Source organism: Nerophis ophidion, linkage group LG08, assembly GCF_033978795.1.
Source record: "Nerophis ophidion isolate RoL-2023_Sa linkage group LG08, RoL_Noph_v1.0, whole genome shotgun sequence".
NCBI classification, from domain to species: Eukaryota; Metazoa; Chordata; class Actinopteri; order Syngnathiformes; family Syngnathidae; genus Nerophis; species Nerophis ophidion.
In genome coordinates this window covers 12,645,896-12,663,084 of record NC_084618.1, presented here as the reverse complement: position 1 = coordinate 12,663,084, position 17,189 = coordinate 12,645,896, and the positions used below count along the sequence as shown (strand labels likewise).

Here is a 17,189-nt window from a genome sequence, read left to right as displayed (position 1 = left end):
ATTAGTGGCCAAGGCATGGGTAACTTACACATCTGTGAAGGCACCATTAATACTAAAAAGGTACATACAGGTTTTGGAGCAACATATGTTGCCATCCAAGCAACGTTATCATGGACGCCCCTGCTTATTTCAGCAAGACGACGCCAACACAGTGGTAAAAATGCCCATGTGACAACTTTTTTGCAATGTGTTGCTGCCATTAAATTCTAAGTTCATGATTCTTCACCATTTACACAAAATGCCAACTATACTGGTTTTGGGTTGAGTCCGACTTATCTCACCTGGTGTGTGACAGCGTGGACACGCCCACCAAGATGCGCGTGGAGCGCTGGACCTTCAGCTTCGGCGAGCTCCTCTCGGACCCGCGAGGCCGGGAGGACTTCAAGCGCTTCCTGAAGAAGGAGTTCAGCGGTGAGGCGACCGGAGTTGATTGTCGCGACACTTTTCATCACGGACGCTTCTTCCGCAGGCGAAAACTTGGCGTTCTGGGAAGGATGCGAGGATTTAAAGTGGGGCACAGCCGCCACCATGAGGGAGAAAGCTGAACAGATCTACAAGTAATGTCCTCCGTCTTAAGTAGAGTGTGCTGGTTGTAGAGTCCTGGGCAGGGGTTGAACGAAAGTTACTTTTTGTGCCATTGGAACAGCTTCCATTCTTCTGGGATGACCATTGTGTGCGTGTATCATCGGGGTTTAGGTCTGGGTTCAAGTGGACTTAAAGCGCTCTAGTAGTCCAACCTGTTCTCCTATTCTCTTGCTTCGACATAGATGCGTCCGCCATACTTTGTGACACTCTTTTTATTCATGGGTAGCTGTTTGCATTTCACCAGTGTGTTAGCATTCCACGAGTGTGTTAGCATTTCACTAGTGTGTGAGCATTTTGCTTGTGTGTTAGCATTTCACTAGTCTGCTAGCATTTCACCAGTGTGTTAGCATTACACTAGTGTGTGAATATTTCTTTTGTGTGTTAGCATTTCACCAGTGTGTGAGCATTTCACCAGTGTGTTAGCATTTCACTAGTGTGTTAGCATTTCACCAATGTGTGAGCATTTCTCTTGTGTGTTAGCATTTCACTAGTCTGCTAGTATTTCACCCGTGTGTTAGCATTTCTATTGTGTGTTAGCATTTCAATGGTCTGCTAGCATTTCACCAGTGTGTTAGCATTTCACTAGTATGTGAACATTTAGCTTGTGTGTTAGCATTTCACCTGTGTGTTAGCATTTCACTAGTCTGCTAGCATTTCACCAGTGTGTGAGCATTTCTATTGTGTGTTAGCATTTCACTAGTCTGGTAGCATTTCACCCGTGTGTTAGCATTTTACTATTGTGTTAGCATTTCACCCGTGTGTGAGCATTTCTCTTGTATGTTAGCATTTCACTAGTCTGCTAGCATTTCACCAGTGTGTGAGCATTTCTCTTGTGTGTTAGCATTTCAGTAGTCTGCTAGCATTTCACCAGTGTGTTAGCATTACACTAGTGTGTGAATATTTCGCTTGTGTGTTAGCATTTCACCAGTGTGTTAGCATTTCACCCGTGTGTTAGCATTTCACCAGTGTGTTAGCCTTTCACTAGTGTGTTAGCATTTCACTAGTGTGTTATCATTTCTCCAGTGTGTGAGCATTTCTCTTGTGTGTTAGCATTTCACTAGTCTGCTAGCATTTCACCAGTGTGTGAGCATTTCTATTGTGTTAGCATTTCACTAGTCTGCTAGCATTTCACCCGTGTGTTAGCATTTTACTAGTGTGTTAGCATTTCACCAGTGTGTGAGCATTTATCTTGTGTGTTAGCATTTCACTAGTCTGCTAGCATTTCACCAGTGTGTGAGCATTTCTATTGTGTGTTAGCATTTCACTAGTCTGCTAGCATTTCACCAGTGTGTTAGCATTTCACTAGTGTGTGAACATTTAGGTTGTGTGTTAGCATTTCACCTGTGTGTTAGCATTTCACTAGTATATGAGCATTTCACCAGTGTGTTAGCATTCCACTAGTGAGTGAACATTTCACATTCCACCAGTGTGTGAGCAATTCACTAGTGTTAGCACTTCACCTTTGTGTGAGCAATTCACTAGTGGGTTAGCATTACACCAGTGTGTGAGCATTTCACTAGTGTTAGAATTTCACCAGTGTTTGATCACATTTCACTACTGTGTGTGATTGCATTTCACTAGTGTTTGTGTGAACATTTCACCAGTGTTTGTGTGAATATTTCAACAGTGTGTGGGATTGCATTTCACTAGTGTTTGTGTAAATATTTCACCAGTGTTTGTGTGAAAATTTTACTAGTGTTTGTGTGAACATTTCACTGGTGTTTGTGTGAATGTTTCACTAGTGTTTGTGTGAATATTTCACCTGTGTGTGTGTGATTGCATTTCCATAGTGTTTGTGTGAATATTTCACCAGTGTATGTGATTGCATTTCACTAGTGTTTGTGTAAACATTGCACTTGTTATTTGTTTGAACATTTCCCTAGTTTTTGCATGAACATTTCACCAGTGTTTGTGTGAATATTTCACCAGTGTTTGTGTGAACATTTAACCAGTGTTTGTGTGAACATTTCACCAGTGTTTGTGTGAACATTTCACCAGTGTTTATGTGAATATTTCACCAGTGTGTGATTGCATTTCACTAATGATTGTGTGAACATTTCACCAGTGTTTGTGTGAATATTCCACCCGTGTGTGTGATTGCATTTCACTAGTGTTTATGTGAACATTTCCCTAGTTTTTGCGTGAATATTTCACCAGTGTTTGTGTGAACTTTTCAAAAGTGTTTGTGTGAACAATTCACTAGTGTTTGTGTGAATATTTCACCAGTGTGTGTGTGATTGCATTTCACTAGTGTGTGCGCAATTTACTAGTGTGTGTGTGTGTGTGTGTGTGTGTGTGTGTGTGGGTGTGTGGGTGAGCATTTCACTTCTGCGTCTGTGCAATTAACCCGTTTGTGTGAGCATTTCAATCGTGTGTGAGCATTTCACTAATGTGTGTAAGCATTTCACTAGTGTGTGTAAGCACTTCACTACTGCGTGCGCGCGCAATTAACTAGTGTATATGAGCATTTAACTAGGGTGTGTGAGCATTTCACTACTGTGTCTGTGCAATTAACTAGTGTATATAAGCATTTCACTACTGTGTGTGCAATTAACTAGTGTGAGTGTGTGAGCATTTCACTAGGATGTGTGAGCATTTCACTGCTCTGTCTGTGCAATTAACTAGTGTGTGTAAGCATTTCACTACTGTGTGTGCAATAAACTAGTGTGAGTGTGTGAGCATTTCACTACTGCTTCCGTGCAATTACCTAATGTGTGTGAGCATTTCACTAGTATGTGTGAGCATTTCACCACTGCGTGTGTGCAATTAACTAGTATGTGTGAGCATTTCACTAGTGTGTGTGAGCACTTAACTAGCATGTGTGAGTATTTCACCACTGCGTGTGTGCAATTAACTAGTATGTGTGGGCATTTCACTAGTGTGTGTGAGCATTTCCCTAGTATGTTTGAGCATTTCACCACTGCGTGTGTGCAATTGACTAGTATGTGTGAGCATTTCACTACTGCTTCCGTGCAATTAATTCGTGTGTGTGAGCATTTCACTAGTATGTGTGAGTATTTCACTACTCCGTGTGTCCAATTAACTAGTGTGTGTGAGCATTTCACTACTGCATGTGTCCAATTAACTAGTGTGTGTGAGCATTTCACTACTGCATGTGTGCCATTAACTAGTGTGTGTGAGCATTTCACAAATGCGTGTGTCCCCTTAACTACTGTGTTTGAGCATTTCACTACTGCTTCCGTTCAATTAACTAGTGTGTGTGAGCATTTCACTACTGCATGTGTGCCATTAACTAGTGTGTGTGAGCATTTCACTAATGCGTGTGTGCACTTAACTAGTGTGTGTGAGCATTTCACTACTGCTTCCTTGCAATTAACTAGTGTGTGTGAGCATTTCACTACTGTGTGTGTGAGCATTTCACTAGTGTGTGTGAGCACTTAACTAGTGTGTGTGAGCATTTCACTACTGCTTCCATGCAATTACCTAGTGTGAGTGAGCATTTCACTACTGCATGTGTCCCATTAACTAGTGTGTGTGAGCATTTCACCACTGCGTGTGTGCAATTAACTAGTATGTGTGAGCATTTCACTAGTATGTGTGAGCATTTCACCACTGCGTGTGTGCAATTAACTAGTATGCGTGAGCATTTCACTAGTGTGTGTGAGCACTTAACTAGTGTGTGTGAGCATTTCACTTCTGCTTCCATGCAATTACCTAGTGTGTGTGAGCGTTTCACTACTGCATGTGTGCCATTAACTAGTGTGTGTGAGCATTTCACTACTCCGTGTGTCCAATTAACTAGTGTGTGTGAGCATTTCACTACTCCGTGTGTCCAATTAACTAGTGTGTGTGAGCATTTCACTAATGCGTGTGTGCACTTAACTAGTGTGTGTGAGCATTTCACTACTGCGTGTGTGAGCATTTCACTAGTGTGTGTGAGAGAGGTAAAAGGGAATTAGTCAGTGTCATAATTATTGGCGTCCATCTCCTCTCCCAGGACCTTCCTGGCCCGTGGCGCCCCCCGCTGGATCAACATAGACGGCAAGACGATGGAGATCACGGTGAGCAGCCTGAAGCATCCTCATAGATACGTGCTGGACGCCGCCCAGACGCACATCTACATGCTGATGAAGAAGGTGAGTACGCACACGTCCTGGAAGAACCGGTTCTCAGAGACTCTGGCCCCCTGCAGGACTCGTACGGCCGCTACATGAAGTCCCAGGTGTTCAAGGACACCTTGAAGAAGGCCCTGGTCCCCGAGGAGCACAAGTTCACGTAAGCGCCGTCCCGTCTTGTCGTCCCCGTCTCCCTCTGACGACCCCCTTCTTGATCCGCCAGCGACGCCCAGCTGGAGCAGAACGCCAAGAACCGGCGGCCCAGCGTCAGCCCCATCATCCTGCGGCAGCAGGAGCTGGAGGAGCGTGCCAAGACTGCGGCCAACGCGCCCGTGGACATCACGCAGGTCATGAGCAAACTCAGCAAGCAGCGGAAGGGGGACGCCCCGCCCTTTCCGCCCAGGAAATGACCATGAGTTCCGATATCATGACATTTTTTTATCAGAGCGCGGAAGGGTGGGTGTGAATGCAGTTCACCCATCTGTCCACTAGGTAGAGCCATTGCACCGTAACACGCTTAAATAGTGCCAACTTAAGTGCTTTCATCACGTCAACATGTGTCTTGTACGTCTTTTTGTTGGAGTCCATGCATGCTCTTGTACTTGTCTGCTGTCCAACTCATCAGTCGCCACTAATAAAACGTCCAGCAAGCCCCTCATCTGTCCGTGCCGTCAATCCCTCTCGTCTCCAGTCCTCCTCCATCGTCCCCCCGGATGTTGTTGGCGACGGCGAATTTGATGGGAGGGGGAAAAAACTAAACGTAAGGATGATTCTGTTATCTCACATTCATGTGCAATTACATGGTCTACCAGCAGAGGGCGCCATTGCAACAACATGGTGTTACATTATTTTAAATTGTATGTGTTTATTTATTGCAGGGATGTCCAAACTTTTTCCTCTGAGGGCTGCACACAGAAAAATCTATTTTAATATTTTTTCATTTTCAAACCCGACATAATATATAGATTTATTTTATTTACTTTAAGGCTGCCCCCAAGATGACCCGGAAGGGTCTCAGTTATAAAAATGTAAAAAAAATTATTCAAATGTATTATTATTTAAAAAATGCTTAATTCGCTATTAATCGATATAAAGTAAAACATTTTTTTTGATGTTTTATGCCTTTTTTGTAAAGGAAAACCCTGTTTTTTTTAATGGCAAAAACACAAAATATGTAATATATTTGATGTATTTTGTACTATTTCACCCCCCACAAAAAAAATTCAAAAGTGGAATATATTGGAGCTTTAATAGTTCAACAATTCATAAGACATTGATTTTGATTCATTATTATTTTTTGAGCAATGACAGTTAAAAAAAAATCCCACTAAAATAATTTGGGACCGAAAAAGTGTTCAAAATAAGTTGTACATTTTTACTTTTTTTTTCTTTTTTTCTTTTAAAGCTTAAATCTGTAGATTAACTTTAGACTTATCTGGGAATTATAAGTTTTTTTTCAATGTCCTTTTTGTCAAAGAAAACTTTATGACAAAAACACAAAATGTAATATTCTCCCCCCTAAAAAGTTTCAAAAGAGGAATATTTGAAGTAAAGTAATTGGAGCTTTAAATAGGTAAATAATTCATAACAACATTGATTTTAATTCTTTTTTTTTCAGCAATGACAGTTTAAAAAAGAAATCCCACTAAAATAATTGGGGACCCATAAAAGTGTTCAAAATAAGTTGTACATTTTTACATATTTTTTCTTTTTTCTTTTAAATCTTAAATCTGTAGATTAACTTTAGACTTAACTGTGAATTATACGGTTTTTTTTTAATGTCATTTCTGTCAAAGAAAACTTTATGACAAAAACACAAAATATGTAATATTTCCTCCACAAAAACGTTTCAAAAGTGGAATATTTGATGTGAAGTAATTGGAGTTTTAGGTAGGTCAATAATTCAAAACAACATTGATTTTGATTCATTATTACTTTTCAGCAATGACAGTTAAAAAAAAAAATCCCACTAAAATAATTGGGGACCCATAAAAGTGTGCAAAATAAGTTGTACATTTTTACTAATTTTTTTCTCTTTTCTTTTAAAGCTTGAATCTGTAGATCAACTTCAGATTTATCTGTGAATTATGAGTTTTTTTTAATGTCCTTTTTGTCAAAGAAAACTTTATGAAAAAAACACAAAATATGTAATATTTCCTCCACAAAAAAGTTTCAAAAGTGGAATATTTGATGTGAAGTAATTGGAGTTTTAGGTAGGTCAATAATTCAAAACAACATTGATTTTAATTCATTATTATTTTTTCAGCAATGACAGTTTGAAAAAAAAAAATCCCATGAATATTATTGGGGACCCAAAAGGTCCCCAACTCATAAAAGTGTTCAAAATAAGTCAAACATTTGTATTATTTAGTTATTAAATTTTTTTTAACATTTGGATCTCGAGATCAACTTCAGATTTATCAATCGATATAAAGTAAAAAAAAAAAAAAAGTTAACTGCTTTTAACACTTAAATCTGTAGATCAGCTTCAGACCTATCCATCCATTAAAATGTATTTATGTATTTATTTTTGTCTTTTTTATGCCCTTTTTGTCAAAGAAAACTTAGTTCTTTATGGCAAACACCAAAATATGGAGAATTTTCCCCCACAAAAATATCTCAAAGTGGAAGTGACAAGCGGTAGAAAATAGATTGGTTGATGGATGGAATATTGGATGTGAAGTAATTAGAGCTTTAAAAAGGTCAATAATTTATAACATTGATATCAATTCATTTTTTTTTTTTGAGCAATGACAGTTTAAAAAAATAAAATCTTAGTAAAAATCTCTTGGGGACCATATAAATAAATAAATATATATATATATATATATATATATATATATATATATATATATATGTATGTATGTATGTATGTATGTATGTATGTATGTATGTATATATATGTATGTATGTATATATATGTATATATATATGTATGTGTGTATATATATGTATATATATATGTATGTAGGTATGTATATGTATGTATATATGTATGTATATATATGTATATATAAATATATATATATGTATGTAGGTATGTATATGTATGTATATATGTATGTATGTATGTATGTATATGTATCTATATATATATGTATGTAGGTATGTATATGTATGTATGTATGTACATATATATGTATGTATGTATACATACATACATATATATATATATACATATTGTATTTATGTAACAAAATATTATGTTTTTGTTTTTTTACTTTTAACCTTAAAGTTTTTAGAATAGGCTATCCATAGATTATAAGTGTTTATTTATTTATTTTTTACAGGTTTTTTTGGTTTGTTTTATGCCCTTTTTGTAAAAAAAAAAGACTCTCTTATGACAAAATAAATTACATATACTTTATTTATTTTATTTTTTTTACTCTAAACCTTCAAGTCTCTAAAATAGGTCAACTTCAGGCCTGTCGATTACAAGTATTTATTATAATTTTTTTTTTTTTAAATGTTTTTTGTTTGTTTTGTGCCCTTTTTGTAACAAGTAGACTTTCTTATGATTAAAAAATTCCCCCCCCCAAATTTATTTCAAAGTATAATATTTGATGTGAAGTAACTGGAGCCTTGAATTAATCAATAATTCATAACAACATTGATTAGTTTTAAAGAAGAAAACATGACAACTTTGTGTAAAAAGAGTCAACATTGCAACTTTTTCTCGTTCCATTTCACATTTTTGCTATTTTTTTAATGTTTTTTTTAACTAGCACTTTGGACACCTGGGATATTCTGTGATCGCTCAGAACACATTTGACTTTCTCGGACTGACTCTCTCCCCTCTTGACCTTTGACCCCCACAGCTCTGCCGCTTCACCACCCCCATGCCCCACCTGGCGGTCTACTCGGGCCTGGCCGACTCCCCCTCCACCAACGCCTCGTCCTCCCTCTCCATCCTGGCCCACCCCCCGGCCTGCCCGTCCCCCATCAGCGTGGCGCTGGACAGCACCTCCGCCTCCGAGCGGCGAGCGGAACCGGGCGAAGCGGACCGGGACGGCGAGGTCCGGACCCCCGGCGAGGGCAACGCGTGCAAGTCCAAAATGGCGCTGTTCCTGCGGCGGCTGCTGAGGCGAGGATGCGGGCCGTCCGCCGTCTTCGCCAGCCTGTCCCCCAAATGCAACTCGGCCGCCGGGTCGGGGGGGCGGATCCAGCCCATCAGCCCGGACCTGACCAGCCAGGCCCCGCCCAGGAGGGTCGGCAAGTGAGTTTTTCAGATCCGGACACGTAAAGCCAAACATTTATTCCTCGCTGTTGTCTGCACGCCAGTTTCTTCCAGATCAAAGTGGACATCCCCCCGGAGTGCCGCATCTACCCCATCGAGTCCGAGGACGAGGAGGACGAGAACCGAGCCGCTCTCGGGGCCAAGGAGATCATCTGCCCCTGGGAGAGCCTCACTTCTCAGAACGGGACCGGCTAATCAAAAGGTACCGGACGGGTTGTTCAATTAGGGTCCTCACATTCCACCTCAGAGACTAAAATATTCCGACGTGCCCTCCGATATTTGCTGTTTGGATGTCCAAACTGTCTCCATGGATCTCTGGAGCAGGGCGGGCCCCTGGCATAAACACTCTTCTTTAGGGGCCACAGCCAGTGGAGGGGCGTGATATGGTGACAGGTCACGTCATTAGCTGCTTGTCGTGCTCTGCATTTGTTCAACGCTGTGCCAAAATATCATTTTTAATAGTTTTAGTTTGCTTTAGCAACGTCCATTCAAAAGCCCATTAAGATAATTGCTAATTTAGCGTCAGTTTAAAAGCCGTATTGGTGACGGATTTAAGGTCGTATTCCTAAAACTTTCGTACTATTAAGGTTTATATTTTAGCCGAACCTTTTCCCTAAAATTATAATGTCTAAAAAATATGTTTTCTTTCCAAATTTATGCCCATTTATTGTATTTTGTGTACTTTTACAATATACACCAAATTGGCATAGCAGTTTTGAATGGGCTTCACTGCAGTAGGAGATATGGAACATTTTATTTTCCCCCCGGACCAATAAACTTATGTTTTACCTTTTCATATAAACTTTGGATAACTTGGACATTATTTCTAATACAAACACGTGACTGTACTTTTTAACATTAAGAGCTAGTAATAATAATGACCCAAATGGGGCCACCAACAAATTATTGTTTAGGGCCACAAAAAGCCCAAAACACCAGTAAATGCTAGTAAAGCCCTAGAAAATCGTTAAGGGCCACAAGCACCATGATATGGTGACAGGTCACGTCGCTAGCTGCTTGTCGTGCTCTGCATTTGTTCAACGCTGTGGCAAAATATAATTTTTAATAGGTTTAGTTTGCTTTAGCAACGTTAATTCAAAATCCCATTAAGATAATTGCTAATTTACCGTCAGTTTAAAAGCCTTGATGGTGACAGATTTAAGGCCGTATTCCTAAAACGTCCGTACTATTAAGGTTTATATATTAGCCAAACGTTTTCCCTAAAAATATAATGTCTAAAAAACATGTATTCCTTCCAGATTTTTGCCCTTTTATTGTGTTTTATTTACTTTTACAATATACACCAAATTGGCATAGCAGTTTTGAATGGGCTTCACTGCAGTAGGAGATATGGAACATTTTATTTTCCCTAGGACCAACAAACTTATGTTTTACCTTTTCATATAAACTTTGGATAACTTGGACATTATTTCTAATATAAACATGTGATTGTATTTTTTTAACATTAAGAATTAGTGATATTAATGACCCAAATGGGGCCACAAACAAATAATTGTTTAGGGCCACAAAAAGCCCAAAACACCAGTAAATGCTAGTAAAGCCCTAGAAAATCGTTAAGGGCCACAAGCACCATGATATGGTGACAGGTCACGTCGCTAGCTGCTTGTCGTGCTCTGCATTTGTTCAACGCTGTGGCAAAATATCATTTTTAATAGTTTTAGTTTGCTTTAGCAGCGTTAATTCAAAAGCTCATTAAGATAATTGCTAATTTAGCGTCAGTTTAAAAGCGTATTGGTGACGGATTTAAGGTCGTATTCCTAAAACTTTCGTACTATTAAGGTTTATATTTTAGCCGAACCTTTACCCTAAAAATATAATGTCTAAAAAACATGTATTCTTTCCAAATTTTTGCCCTTTTATTGTATTTTGTTTACTTTTACAATATATGCCAAATTGGCATAGCAGTTTTGAATGGGCTTCACTGCAGTAGGAGATATGGAACATTTTATTTCCACTTCGGACCAATAAACTTATGTTTTACCTTTTTATATAAACTTTGAATAACTTGGACATTATTTCTAATATAAACACGCGATTTTTCTTTTTAACATTAAGAACTAGAAAAAAGAATGACCCAAATGGGGCCACAAACAAATTATTGTTTAGGGCCACAGAAAGCCAAAAAACACCAGTAAATGCTAGTAAAGCCCTAGAAAATCGTTAAGGGCCACAAGTACCATGATATGGTGACAGGTCACGTCGCTAGCTGCTTGTCGTGCTCTGCATTTGTTCAACGCTGTGGCAAAATATCATTTTTAATAGTTTTAGTTTGCATTAGCAGCGTTAATTCAAAAGCCCATTAAGATAATTGCTAATTTAGCATCGCTTTAAAAGCCGTGATGGTGACGGATTTTAGGCCGTATTCCTAAAACGTTCATACTATTAAGGTTTATATTTTAGCCGAACGTTTTCCCTCAAAATATAATGTCTAAAAAACATGTATTCTTTCCAAATTTTTGCACATTTATTGTATTTTGTGTACTTTTACAATATACACCAAATTGGCATAGCAGTTTTGAATGGGCTTCACTGCAGCAGGAGATGTGGAACATTTTATTTTCCCCTCGGACCAATAAACTTATGTGTTACCTTTTCATATAAACTTTGGATAACTTGGACATTATTTCTAATATAAACACGTGATTGTATTTTTTCAACATTAAGAACGAGTAATAATAATGACCCAAATGGGTCCACAAACAAATTATTTTTTAGGGCCACAAAAAGCCCAAAACACCAGTAAATGCTAGTAAAGCCCTAGAAAATCGTTAAGGGCCACAAGCACCATGATATGGTGACAGGTCACGTCGCTAGCTGCTTGTCGTGCTCTGCATTTGTTCAACTGTGTGTCAAAATATCATTTTTAATAGTTTTACTTTGCTTTAGCAGCGTCCATTCAAAAGCCCATTAAGATAATTGCTAATTTAGCGTCGCTTTAAAAGCCTTGATGGTGACAGATTTAAGGCCGTATTCCTAAAACGTCCGTACTATTAAGGTTTATATTTTAGCCGAACGTTTTCCCTCAAAATATAATGTCTAAAAAATATGTTTTCTTTCCAAATTTTTGCCCATTTATTGTATTTTGTGTACTTTTACAATATACACCAAATTGGCATCGCAGTTTTGAATGGGCTTCACTGCAGTAGGAGATATTGAACATTTTATTTCCCCCTCGGACCAATAAACTTATGTTTTACCTTTTCATATAAACTTTGGATAACTTGGACATTATTTCTAATATAAACACGTGATTGTATTTTTTTAACATTAAGAACGAGTAACAATAATGACCCAAATGGGGCCACCAACAAATAAGTGTTTAGGGTCACAAAAAACCCAAAACACCAGTAAATGCTAGTAAAGCCCTAGAAAATCGTTAAGGGCCACAAGCACCATGATATGGTGACAGGTCACGTCGCTAGCTGCTTGTCGTGCTCTGCATTTATTCAACGGTATTTCAAAATATCATTTTTAATAGTTTTAGTTTGCTTTAGCAGCGTCCATTCAAAAGCCTATTAAGATAATTGCTAATTTACCGTCAGTTTAAAAGCCATGATGGTGACAGATTTAAGGCCGTATTCCTAAAACGTTCATACTATTCAGGTTTATATTTTAGCCGAACGTTTTCCCTAAAATTATAATGTCTAAAAAACATGTATTCTTTCCAAATTTTTGCCCTTTTATTGTATTTTGTGTACTTTTACAATATATGCCAAATTGGCATAGCAGTTTTGAATGGGCTTCACTGCAGTAGGAGATATGGAACATTTTATTTTCCCCTCGGACCAATAAACTTATGTTTTACCTTTTCATATAAACTTTGGATAACTTTGACATTATTTCTAATATAAACACGCGATTTTTCTTTTTAACATTAAGAACTAGAAAAAAGAATGACCCAAATGGGGCCACAAACAAATTATTGTTTAGGGCCACAAAAAGCCAAAAAACACCAGTAAATGCTAGTAAAGCCCTAGAAAATCGTTAAGGGCCACAAACACCATGATATGATGACAGGTCACGTCGCTAGCTGCTTGTCGTGCTCTGCATTTATTCAACGCTGTGTCAAAATATCATTTTTAATAGTTTTAGTTTGCTTTAGCAGCGCTAATTCAAAATCCCATTTAGATAATAACTAATTTAGTATCGCTTTAAAAGCCGTGATGGTGACAGATTTAAGGCCGTATTCCTAAAACGTCCGTACTATTAAGGTTTATATTTTAGCCGAACCTTTTCCCTCAAAATATAATGTCTAAAAAATATGTTTTCTTTCCAAATTTTTGCCCTTTTATTGTATTTTCTTTACTTTTACAATATACACCAAATTGGCATAGCAGTTTTGAATGGGCTTCACTGCAGTAGGAGATATGGAACATTTTATTTCCCTTCGGACCAATAAACTTATGTTTTACCTTTTCATATAAACTTTGAATAACTTGGACATTATTTCTAATATAAACACGTGATTGTGTTTTTTTAACATTAAGAACGAGTAATAATAATGACCCAAATGGGTCCACAAACAAATTATTTTTTAGGGCCACAAAAAGCCCAAAACACCAGTAAATGCTAGTAAAGCCCTAGAAAATCGTTAAGGGCCACAAGCACCATGATATGGTGACAGGTCACGTCGCTAGCTGCTTGTCGTGCTCTGCATTTGTTCAACGCTGTGGCAAAATATCATTTTTAATAGTTTTAGTTTGCTTTAGCAACGTCCATTCAAAAGCCCATTAAGATAATTGCTAATTTAGCGTCAGTTTAAAAGCCGTGATGGTGACAGATTTAAGGCCGTATTCCTAAAACGTCCGTACTATTAAGGTTTATATTTTAGCCGAACGTTTTCCCTAAAAATATAATGTCTAAAAAACCTGTATTGTTTCCAAATGTTTGCCTTTTATTGTGTTTTATTTACTTTTACAATATATGCCAAATTGGCATAGCAGTTTTGAATGGGCTTCACTGCAGTAGGAGATATGGAACATTTTATTTTCCCCCTCGGACCAATAAACTTATGTTTTACCTTTTTATATAAACTTTGGATAACTTGTACATTATTTCTAATATAAACACGTGACTGTACTTTTTAACATTAAGAACTAGTGATATTAATGACCCAAATGGGGCCACAAACAAATAATTGTTTAGGGCCACAAAAAGCCCAAAACACCAGTAAATGCTAGTAAAGCCCTAGAAAATCGTTAAGGGCCACAAGCACCATGATATGGTGACAGGTCACGTCGCTAGCTGCTTGTCGTGCTCTGCATTTGTTCAACGGTGCGGCAAAATATCATTTTTAATAGTTTTAGTTTGCTTTAGCAACGTCCATTCAAAAGCCCATTAAGATTATTGCTAATTTAGCGTCACTCTAAAAGCTGTGATGGTGACAGATTTAAGGCTGTATTCCTAAAACGTCCGTACTATTAAGGTTTATATATTAGCCAAACGTTTTCCCTAAAAATATAATGTCTAAAAAACATGTATTCTTTCCAAATTTTTGCCCTTTTATTGTATTTTATTTACTTTTACAATTAATGCCAAATCGGCATAGCAGTTTTGAATGGGCTTCACTGCAGTAGGAGATATGGAACATTTTATTTTCCCCTCGGAGCAATAAACTTATGTTTTACCTTTTCATATAAACTTTGGATAACTTGGACATTATTTCTAATATAAACATGTGATTGTGTTTTTTTAACATTAGGAACGAGTAATAATAATGACCCAAATGGGGCTACAAACAAATAATTGTTTAGGGTCACAAAAAACCCAAAACACCAGTAAATGCTAGTAAAGCCCTAGAAAATCGTTAAGGGCCACAAGCACCATGATATGGTGACAGGTCACGTCGCTAGCTGCTTGTCGTGCTCTGCATTTGTTCAACGCTGTGGCAAAATATCATTTTTAATAGTTTTAGTTTGCTTTAGCAGCGTTAATTCAAAAGCCCATTAAGATAATTGCTAATTTAGCATCGCTTTAAAAGCCGTGATGGTGACGGATTTTAGGCCGTATTCCTAAAACGTTCATACTATTAATGTTTATATTTTAGCCGAACCTTTTCCCTAAAAATATAATGTCTAAAAAACATGTATTCTTTCCAAATTTTTGCCCCTTTTATTGTATTTTGTTTACTTTTACAATATACACTAAATTGGCATAGCAGTTTTGAATGGGCTTCACTGCAGTAGGAGATATGGAACATTTTATTTTCCCTAGGACCAACAAACTTATGTTTTACCTTTTCATATAAACTTTGGATAACTTGGACATTATTTCTAATATAAACATGTGATTGTGTTTTTTTAACATTAAGAACGAGTAATAATAATGACCCAAATGGGGCCACAAACGAATGATTGTTTAGGGCCACAAAAAGCCCAAAACACCAGTAAATGCTAGTAAAGCCCTAGAAAATCGTTAAGGGCCACAAGCACCATGATATGGTGACAGGTCACGTCGCTAGCTGCTTGTCGTGCACTGCATTTGTTCAACGCTGTGGCAAAATATCATTTTTAATAGTTTTAGTTTGCTTTAGCAGCGTTAATTCAAAAGCCCATTAAGATAATTGCTAATTTAGCGTCACTCTAAAAGCGGTGATGGTGACAGATTTAAGGCTGTATTCCTAAAACGTCCGTACTATTAAGGTTTATATATTAGCCGAACGTTTTCCCTAAAAATATAATGTCTAAAAAACATGTATTCTTTCCAAATTTTTGCCCTTTTATTGTATTTTATATACTTTTACAATTAATGCCAAATTGGCATAGCAGTTTTGAATGGGCTTCACTGCAGTAGGAGATATGGAACATTTTATTTTCCCCCCCGGACCAATAAACTTATGTTTTACCTTTTCATATAAACTTTGAATAACTTTGACATTATTTCTAATATAAACACGTGACTGTACTTTTTAACATTAAGAACTAGTAATATAAATGACCCAAATGGGTCCACAAACGAATAATTGTTTAGGGCCACAAAAAGCCCAAAACACCAGTAAATGCAAGTAAAGCCCTAGAAAATCGTTAAGGGCCACAAGCACCATGATATGGTGACAGGTCACGTCGCTAGCTGCTTGTCGTGCTCTGCATTTATTCAAAGCTGTGTCAAAATATCATTTTTAATAGTTTTAGTTTGCTTTAGCAACGTCTATTCAAAAGCCCATTAAGATAATTGCTAATTTAGCATCAGTTTAAAAGCCTTGATGGTGACAGATTTAAGGCCGTATTCCTAAAACGTCCGTACTATTGAGGTTTATATGTTAGCCGAACGTTTCCCCTTAAAATATAATGTCTAAAAAACCTGTATTCCTTCCAAATTTTTGCCCTTTTATTGTGTTTTGTTTACTTCTACAATATATGCCAAATTGGCATAGCAGTTATGAATGGGCTTCACTGCAGTAGGAGATATGGAACATTCTATTTTCCCCTCGGACCAATAAACTTATGTTTTACCTTTTCATATAAACTTTGGATAACTTGGACATTATTTCTAATATAAATATGTGATTCTATTTTTTTAACATAAGAACGAGTAATAATAATGACCCAAATAGTGCCACAAATTAATAACTGTTTAGGGCCACAAAAAGCCCAAAACACCAGTAAATGCTAGTAAAGCCCTAGAAAATCGTTAAGGGCCACAAGCACCATGATATGGTGACAGGTCACGTCGCTAGCTGCTTGTCGTGCTCTGCATTTATTCAACGCTGTGTCAAAATATCATTTTTAATAGTTTTAGTTTGCTTTAGCAACGTCTATTCAAAAGCCCATTAAGATAATTGCTAATTAAGCGTCAGTTTAAAAGCCTTGATGGTGACAGATTTAAGGCCGTATTCCTAAAACGTCCGTACTATTGAGGTTTATATGTTAGCCGAACGTTTCCCCTTAAAATACAATGCCTAAAAAACATGTATTCCTTCCAAATTTTTGCCCTTTTATTGTATTTTGTCTACTTCTACAATATATGCCAAATTCGCATAGCAGTTTTGAATGGGCTTCACTGCAGTAGGAGATATGGAACATTCTATATTCCCCTCGGACCAATAAACTTATGTTTTACCTTTTCATATAAACTTTGGATAACTTGGACATTATTTCTAATATAAACATGTGATTGTATTTTTTTAACATTAAGAACGAGTAATAATAACGACCCAAATAGTGCCACAAACGAATAACTGTTTAGGGCCACAAAAAGCCCAAAACACCAGTAAATGCTAGTAAAGCCCTAGAAAATCGTTAAGGGCCACAAGCACCATGATATGGTGACAG

At 37.4% G+C, this 17,189-nt stretch overlaps 2 protein-coding genes across 4 annotated transcripts in view; both read left to right on the top strand.

The window, feature by feature from the left end:
* LOC133557320 (regulator of G-protein signaling 9-like) overlaps nt 1-5,319 on the top strand; it is an 80,406-nt gene extending 75,087 nt beyond the window's left edge. For 2 of the 3 annotated variants that reach the window (XM_061907695.1, XM_061907694.1), the window contains exons 13-17: nt 296-411; nt 470-557; nt 4,544-4,682; nt 4,739-4,821; nt 4,885-5,319. In XM_061907695.1, coding sequence (XP_061763679.1) covers nt 296-411; nt 470-557; nt 4,544-4,682; nt 4,739-4,821; nt 4,885-5,071 — 613 coding nt within the window. In that variant the 3' untranslated portion in view covers nt 5,072-5,319. The remainder of the gene's footprint in view (nt 1-295; nt 412-469; nt 558-4,543; nt 4,683-4,738; nt 4,822-4,884) is intronic. The other variant, XM_061907696.1, reaches the window with a different exon arrangement.
* A 3,127-nt stretch (nt 5,320-8,446) lies between these two features.
* LOC133557147 (regulator of G-protein signaling 9-like) lies at nt 8,447-9,093 on the top strand. Its single transcript, XM_061907392.1, has 2 exons — nt 8,447-8,877; nt 8,943-9,093. The coding sequence occupies exons 1-2, from the start codon at nt 8,501-8,503 to the stop codon at nt 9,091-9,093; spliced, it is 528 nt and encodes a 175-aa protein (XP_061763376.1). The 5' UTR covers nt 8,447-8,500.
* The last annotated feature ends 8,096 nt before the right edge of the window (nt 9,094-17,189 follow it).

What these genes read in the sequence shown, in the direction of transcription:
- LOC133557147 (XM_061907392.1), top strand. Translation starts at nt 8,501, where the DNA reads ATGCCCCACCTGGCGGTCTACTCGGGCCTGGCCGACTCCCCCTCCACC. An exon ending in CCGCCCAGGAGGGTCGGCAA is followed by an intron (nt 8,878 to 8,942) that starts GTGAGTTTTTCA and finishes TCTGCACGCCAG; the next exon opens with TTTCTTCCAGATCAAAGTGG.